An 8,645-nucleotide genomic window follows, 5' to 3' on the forward strand; every position below is an offset into this window, starting at 1 on the left:
TACCAGCCTATGCGTTCCTTGTGTCAATCTACTGGCCAGGTAGACTGAGCCCAAGGGGGAGCCGGGGTTCTGTTGGTTGCGAACTGATGCTCCTGGATTTTTGCAGAAGAAACCCAAAGTCTCCATGTGTTCACCCAATTTTTTAGAGGTCCGTCTCCATGTGGATTTATGAATCTTGCTGTGTTGTGCTCTTTTCACATCCTGGTGTGATGGTCAAGCAGCCATCTGTGTTGCAAGCATGACTGCTTCCGTTGTCTTTTACACTTTGTCTTGTTCCTGTCCTGGGGGTGGATCCTCCTGTACTTTGGGCTTATCTTTTATTTGCATTCTTCGGTCAGCTGGGCTGTAAAGAGTTGTTAAAAGAAAGTATCTTCACTCCCTTTCATTGCTGTGGAGATTTAGCACTGCTGCTTCTTCACTCCTTTATCACACATACATGCCCCATTCATTCTGTAACTAACTTCTACTTTAAAAGAAAGCAAAGAGTAACACAAACTTGAAGCAAAATCAAAGGTACATGGTACATTGTTAAAGGAAAGAAAAGATACAGTGGTGGAATTTACCAACAACATGGGTTCCACTTACGTCAACTAACAAAATATACTAACAACAAATGCTTCTTGATCTTAACCAGGCAATTTACATTCAACAACAGGTCTCAGGATGAAAAGTTCCAGAGGAGTATCCGTGTTAGTCTGTATACAGCAACAACAACAAGAGTCCTGTAGCACCTTGAAGACTAATAAATTTCTGCGGACATAAGCTTTCATTGGCTGCAACCCACTTCATCAGATGCATGATGTGGAAACCACAGAGAGGAGGTATATATACACGTCCAAGGGTGAGAAACATAACAGTGGGGAGGGTAAGTGCTAACAAAGTCAGTTCAGGTAGGGTAGATGAGGCCTATTCACAACCGTTGATTAGAAGGTGAGAATGTGTGAACAGTGACAATGACTACTTGTAACGAGAGAACCATTCCAAGTCCCGATTCAGACCCAGTCTGATTGTGTCAAGTTTGCATACGAGTTCCAGCTCTGCAGTTTCTCGCTGAAGCCTGGTTTTGAAGTTTTTTTTGTCTCAAGATGTTCCCAAACAAATGTAAACAGAGTATAAACGGAGGCTAATAAACAGAATCTCAAGAAGTTACAAGCAGGATGTTTCAAACAAATGTAACCATAGTCTAACAAAAAAGATCTCTGGATGTTACACAGTCCGTTAGCCACTTATGTCTTTTGGACTTGACAGTTGTCTGTTTTGGGCCTACAGCAGCCCAACATGCCGTTAGCCTTCTTGGCCATAAGGATACAGTGTTGACTCATATCCAGCTTCTTGTCCTCTATAACCTCCAGCTTCTTTTCTGCAGAGTTGCTGCCTAGCCATTCGGTCCCCAGTCAGTAGCTGTGCATGGGATTCTTCCGTTCTAAGTGCAGCACTCTGCACTTCTCCTTGTTGAACCTCATCCGATTTCTTTTGGCCCAATCCTCCAATTTTTCTAGGTCACTCTGTAACCTATCCCTACCCTCCAGGGTTTCTACCACTCCCCGCAGCTTAGTGTCAGCTTAGTGTCTGCTACTACGCACACAGAGTTCATTACATAGTGTAGAATCATAGAAGATGAGGGGTGGAAGGGACCTCAGCAGGTCATCTAGTCCCACCCCCTGCTCAAAGCAGGACCAACCATAGCGGGCCACAGAGAGAACCATAGAGGTCCTCTCCTCTCCAGTGCTCTGTGCTCACCAGTTACACGCCATTATACAGCTTCCACCCTCCCGTTCCACTTCCCTCTGTTGGTCATTGGGCAACATAACATCTCCGTTCTTGTCCTTCCACTTTGGCAGCTATTGGTTGGGTGGAAACGCTTCACCCTTCCCGTTCCTCTGCCCTGTAGTGGCCCTAGACAGGATAATTGCATCTTTCCTCTCTTCCAACCTACTGCTAGGTGTGCGCTGTTCCGGGATAGCTGCTGGGAACCAAAGTGTACAGCAGGCTGATTGCTACATCAGTGCCTACAACAGCAGCTGTGGCTATAAAGGCACAGGAGGGTTTTCCCATCAATCCAGTGGTTTCCTGTTGATGTGGGGTCTGTTTCCCAAGGCAATGCATAGACTGAGCCTGCCACTGGGGAATCTCAGGGGCTCCTTGGGCTGAGATTCTCAGAGAGGTCTAAGGGAATTAAGCGCCCATCTCCCATTTGAAAGGGATTTGGGGGCCTAACTCCATTAAGTCACTTGGAAAATCCCTTCTGTGGTCTTGGAGCCCTACAGTTCTCACCCGTGCCAGGCTCCCCCGCCTCTGTCCAGGCCCTGATGTGTTCTCCTTGATGGAGCCAGCAAAGCCATGGTTGGCACCAGAGGCGTCCTGCCCATTGGTAGGTGGTAGCCGCTTCCTCTTGGTGTAGCTTAGCTGATGCCCTGAGGAAAGGGCCCTGTGTGCAGCGGAGCTGTCTAAGGTAGCTGGGGCTGGCTGGGCACCTGTGCCCTGAGAACTAGCTCTCTGGGGACGTGCCGTTGTTACAATAAGTGTGGGGACATTCTTTGTAGCAGGGCCACGTGCGGGGTCCTTCCTTGGTGACCGTTTGACAGGCCCGGCCCCCGGGAACGGCCTCAGTTCTATGTGCTCCCTGGAAAGCCCCCAGCTGGCTCTGCACAGTCCCAGTGCTTCCGCTGGTGAGTTGATTCTATGTTCGCCCAACCACCCTGCCTGGTGCTGTAGGTTTGCTGATGCTGGTCCCAGCTGGGCTTCGCCCATGTAAGGGCCATAAAGCTTTTCCTAGGGAAGTGTCGAGATCACTACTGGGGCCTGTCTCTTTGCATCCGGGCTGTGTGAGTGCAATGGAGGTGGCTGGTTGGCAGAGGGATATAGACACATGGACTATAAGGTCAGGAGGCACCGTTGTGATCATCTAGTCCGACCTCTTGCATATTGCAGGACACTGACCCTCTCCCACTCGCTCCTGTCCCAGACCCTCCCCTCTGGCCGAGTCCCTGACGTCCTCAAATCAGGGATTAAAGACTAGGAGAGTCCTGTAGCACCTTAAAAAAGAACAAATTTCTGTGGGCATAAGCTGATGATGTATCTGATGAAGTGGGTTGCAGCCCACGAAAGCTTATGCCCACAGAAATGTTTAGTCTTTAAGGTGCTACAGGACTCATTGGTTTTTTTAAGTTACAGAGAATTCACCATTTACTGTAGTTTAAACCTGCAAGTGACCCGTGCCCCATGGTACAGAGGAAGCAGAAAACCCTCCAGAGTTTCTGCCAGTCTGACCTGGGGGGAAATTCCTTCCCAACCCCAAATCCGGCGATCCATTAGAACCTGAGCATGTGGGCAAGACCCACCGGTCAGACACCTGGCAAAGAATTCTCTGTAGTGACTCAAAGCCCTCCCCGTTTAGTGTCCCATCTCCGGCGCCTGGAGGTATCTGCTGCTAGCGGTCACAGATCAGCAAAATGTCACTACGTGAATACGATGGCAATAAGCATAATTTTAGGGTTGGCAGATTTCCCAGGCTTATGTCCCCACATATCCTGCCCCAGGAGGATTGCCCAGACATTTATTTTGAGTAAAAAATGGCTTTTTAATGGTTTTACAAATGAATTACAATTGTGTCTCCCCTCCGCCTGGTGCCCAGCTGAACACACTCTGATGGGAACATTGTTATGGCCACCTCCCTCCCTCGTCCTTCCCTTTGGGTGGACAACACTGACCCGAGCTCTGCCAGAAATCCCTGTTGTGTCCTGAGGGGCATAAGAAACAGTAGCAAGTAACATGATGTCACCCCTTGTAATCAGGCAGTCCAACACAACTAAAACACAAGACCTTATTATCTAGCATAGAGAAACAATGAACAGGGGATATACACAGGGCTTGTCTTGGATTATTACTGGATTTTGTGCCTTAGACAATGTTACCACTATGCACGTTCACATGCTGTGCACCATTCTCATATACAGTGATTGTTTAGCCAATACCATGGGGAAAAATACCATCGTACGGTGTGTATCGGTGCTGAACGTGGAGAGTGACAGATCTGTCCTCAATCAAACTTTCCTGGGCATTGTGTTACATGGGCACAGCATAGGACCGTAACCACCCTCCATAAGTCTCTGTAGATTATCTATGTATTCTCCATATTAGAGCTGAGATTTCCAATGACCGTTTTCAACTTCATTTTAATGGGGACTGATTGGTTAAACCACAAGGCCGCTCTGAAAACCTCAATTTAAATGATTATCTCGGAGTCTCTGCATGGTTTTGTGAAAGCCACATTTACGGACGGCTTTGCTCAAGGCTGCCTTGACCTCCCTGTTTCTCAGGCTGTAGATGAGGGGGTTTATCAGGGGAGTCAGGACCGTGTAGCAAAGAGAGAACACTTTGTTCAGCTCTGGCAGTGTCTCATGTTTCGGAAGCATATACACAATCATTATGGTTCCATAGAAAACTGTCACCACGATGAGGTGAGAGGAGCAGGTGGAAAAGGCTTTTTGCCTCCCGGTGGTAGAAGGGATTTTCAGGATGGTGGTGATGATACACACGTAGGATGTCAGGGTTAGCAGGAATGGAGGGAGGGTGAATACACAGGCTAGGATGAAATCCATCAGTATGACCAGGTGTGTGTCACTGCAGGAGAGTTTTATCAGTGGGATAGAATCACAATAGAAATTGTCAATTTCATTTGGGCCACAGAATATTAACTGTGATAGGAATAAGTCTAAGACAGCGGGAGCCAGACAACCATTTACCCAGGACCCAGCAGCCAATTGGAGACAAAACCTGGTGTTCATAAGAGTGGAATAATGCAGGGGTTTACATATTGCTAAATACCGATCATAAGACATCACTGCTAAGAGAAAGCATTCGGTAGATGCCAGAAAACCAAAGACGTACAGTTGTGCGAAGCAGCCACTGAACGAGATGGTTCTGTCTCCAGTCAGGAGACTGGCCAGCATCCTGGGCAAGATGGTGGAGGTGTAGCAGGTCTCCAAGCAGGACAGGTTCCCCAGGAGGAAGTACATGGGGGTGTGAAGTTGCTGATCAGTGACAAGAAGCACCACGATGAGGGTGTTTGCAGCCATGGTTGTGATGTAGCTCACTAAGAACACCAGGAAGAGAAGAATTTGCAGGTCAGGGAGGTTGCCGAACCCCAGGAGGATGAATTCTGTGATGGCTGTTTGGTTTCTCCAATCTGTGTCTGCCATGGGCTGAGTCCAGGAACAAAAGAAAGCGTGCAATTAAATCGGAAGAACATAGCACAAAAAGTTAATTATATCTCGTGAATTAATTCCTTAAATATTCCTCTCCTGACCACAGGTTGTAAAAATAAAGCTAAACATCAACCTCTGAGAAAAGTGTGAGGAGGTGCAATTCGAGAACAGATTATTGGTACCCATGCAGAGCATTGTCTGCCACATCAGATCAATCACTGCAGTTAGAACAGCCCATTTTTCTGCTAGCAGAGTACTGATGTGACAGATCAGAGCATTCATTTATTAACTATCATCTTAGGAGTCAATGTCAATAAATACATATACTTACATTTTGCACTGAGATTTCCCTTAGGCACTGATCTTCTGTTAGAAATAGTGGAAATTAATTGAACTATATATCCTGTTGCAGTCAGCGTTTCAGTGTGCTGTCGGAAAAGGAACTTTCTTTCACGCCGTGACTGGAGATGCATTTGTTCCTTAAATAATGAAGTGGTTTAAATTCTCCCTTGACTCATGGGATGGGGATGGTGAGGTGCTGAATGCCTTGCACTGCTGTTTTCTGTCTGTTCACTTTGTAGCCGTAATAAAATAAAAATAATACAATAAACTAATGTGCAGGTCTTACTGGGGAATGGCCCTCCCCACTCCATAATGACTGTGGGATGAGAAAGACAGGAACAAGACATTGGGGGAAAAAGATGCTGTCCCTGAACTCAGAGTCTAGAATGAATGTGACGTGTGTAAGACCCTATCTCCACTCACCACCCAACTGGCGCGCACACAGCCAGACCCTCATCTGGTACAAATCAAGGTAGCTCCGTTTGTGTGTCACAAGACCTGGATCTCAATCTCCATCTCTGTTAACTGGTGCTATGGACGCCAAGCGGCATGTGAAGGTGAGGCTAAAGCTCTTAATATTCACCTGTAGCTCTAAAGTTTCTCTCGTTCACCCACAGAAGTTGTTCCAATAAAAGCTATTACCTCACCCGCCTCGTCCCTCTCCTCCTCCCAAAGCACATTCACGCCCCTGTCTGGAAGGTGGCAGAGAAACGCTGTCGGGGAGTCGGTGCTCACCTGTCGCCCCAGGGCAGCCCCAGACTGAAGCGATGAACTCCTACGTCTTCGGGTTAGACGCCAGGAACCAGGATCCGCAGCTGAGGTTCTTGTGTCTCCTCCTCCTGCAGCAGCCGGGTTTTCTCAGTGCAGAGACCTGCAGTTCCCTGAATGGAGAAGCAGTTGCTGTGGTCTGTCTCTATCAGATGCTCTTCCCTCTCTATTTACAAAGTGCAGAGTTCACCTCATATGTGTTTCCTTCTCCACTGGAGACTGCTCCTCCCTTGATTCACCTGTGAAGGGGGAGAGCCATGGGAGTTAGCACTGTGTTTTCCGTGCACAACTGTCCTGGTGTAACCAACCTCCCATAACTGAGAGAATTGCCTTTCTGCTCCCTGCGGAATGAGTCTGCCTGGTTCTACAAGGCTTAAATCTAACTCAGCTCCTGTGGAGTGCATGTCCGTGCAGAGACTGATTCCCCTCAGTAATCTTGACTCATTGTTCCATTGCCTCCAGTGAAACTACATCAGTAACAATGACTAAGATCTCAGGGCTGCCAGATTGGGCGTTGAAGCAGTGCAGTTTAACAAACACACTGGAAACTGATTGTAAAGTAAATGTAATCCAGAGTTTGCAAATGAAAGACTTGGTTGAAAGGAAATCTCTCTCACACATCCACCCCCAATGAAAATATTTCTCCCAAGGAACTTTGTTTTTGTTCATTACAGATGTTTAACAATCCTCTCTCCCTTCTGCTGAGCAATAGCAGAACTTGACCTCTTGCAGGTTGGTTTCCCATTGGAGGGGAATCCAGTGATGTGGTGTCTGGGTAATTTCTTAGCGCAACTTGTTTGTTTTTACACCATGTATGCCAGTCCTGGAACAGAGGTGGCCACAAACAACATGCTGGGAATGCTCCTTTTAGGGGTCTCAGCCCGTACTCCAGGAGCAGGATTCGTATGCAAGGACCTTCCCCCACACGATACTTTCAGCCCAGGACACGCAGGGTAAAAGCGAGGTCATCACCAGCGAGTGGGAGCTGGGCAAGGCAGGGTGCTTCTCCATATGACCTCTCTGACGAGCATCACTGTGCTGGTCTCTGATGCTGTTGAATCATGAACTAACTGGTCACATATTTTCAATGCAACAGCCCTCTGGTCTGTATCCTAATAACTAATGCAATAGTTTGTCTGTAGTTCCAGTGTCATTTCTGGGATGTGCTCTGTGGGTTGCCTGGCCATCTTGTGTGTTGGATTCTCATTTCTGAGAGATTCCTGCCTCTCCCAACGCAACAAAAATACACAATTTGGAACGGGAAAGGAAATGTCCCGAGGCTGCTGGGGTTACGCACAGTGCCCACTCTTTGGGAAACTCTGTTTTAAAGCAAACTGCTTAGGTTTTCTGATCTCTTTGATTTGGCCAATGTTCATCCTAAAAGTCTCTGAGGAGGTCTCAAATCTGTACCTGCAAAAGTGCCTGAGAGATTGTAGGGATGACAGTCGGGAAGAGTTTTCCCTAAATGTGGCCTTTTCATATTCAGCTCTTTTTGAGCTGCTCCCTGGTTCCAGAATTGAACCTGGACATTTGAAGGTTGCCTAAATAGTCTCCCCTACCCCTGGCCTTACTGACTGAAGGGATATGGAGTGGGACAAAGTATTCAAACTTGAGTCCTTAAATGGAAATATCATAGTACAGAGTCACTGCAGAGGATCTGTTCTAAGGTAACTATCCCGTGGGCACATCATGGTTATTACTAAGCTGCAAAGCACCATCGTTTGGAATGTCAGGAGCCATGATAGAGAGTTTCAGTATAGTGACTGGACAGAGTAGGTAAATAAGAGTTCCTGTTTACCCTTGATCACAAGGAGCATTCAAAGAAATTCAGAACTGATCAGAGGAAACACTTCCCCCACGCGTGAAGTAAAATTGAGGTGGGTGCTATCAGTATATGAGAGAGGTGTATGTGGATGGATGGACAGATAGATGGCCATGTTTGAGAATGGACTGATGGCTGTCTGCCATTGCTGAGCAACCTTAATTCTGTGGTTAACAAAGTTTTGGGGTGGCAAATTTCCTTTGTTCTTTGAGGAATTGGTGACAGTGAAGGGGACGCAATTGGGTTGCAACTCTGAGGGTGGACAAAGAGGTTTCCTGGAAAAAGCTTCACTGTCAGATACAGAATCTGCCCTCTTCCTGCCCCTCCTAATCCCTTGTGGGTCAGGAATGTCCGTCGGGATGGGAGGAAAGAAGGTGGTAACCAACCGGCTGTGAGGAGCACATCTACCAGCTGGAGTTAGCAAGGGGAAGGAAAGGGGAACCCCCCCAGGCACCGTATTCCATGTTAGTGTCTCGTGTGGATGGGAGGGGCTCTGCTACCCCCTG

The 8,645-nt window shown here is 47.5% G+C and overlaps 1 protein-coding gene across 1 annotated transcript; it reads right to left on the minus strand.

The window, feature by feature from the left end:
- Positions 1–4,220: 4,220 nt before the first annotated feature.
- On the minus strand, positions 4,221–5,201 carry LOC137144850 (olfactory receptor 10A7-like). The gene has a single exon (XM_067535337.1). The coding sequence runs from the start codon at positions 5,199–5,201 to the stop codon at positions 4,221–4,223; it is 981 nt and encodes a 326-aa protein (XP_067391438.1).
- Between the last annotated feature and the right edge of the window lie 3,444 nt (positions 5,202–8,645).

This window comes from Emydura macquarii, unplaced genomic scaffold (assembly GCF_026122565.2).
Source record: "Emydura macquarii macquarii isolate MOO-44397 ecotype Brisbane River unplaced genomic scaffold, CSIRO-AGI_Emac_v2 contig_3487, whole genome shotgun sequence".
Taxonomy (NCBI): domain Eukaryota; kingdom Metazoa; phylum Chordata; order Testudines; family Chelidae; genus Emydura; species Emydura macquarii.

Excerpts from the sequence above, each read along its gene's own strand:
- LOC137144850 (XM_067535337.1), bottom strand. The coding sequence starts at position 5,201 with ATGGCAGACACAGATTGGAGAAACCAAACAGCCATCACAGAATTCATC.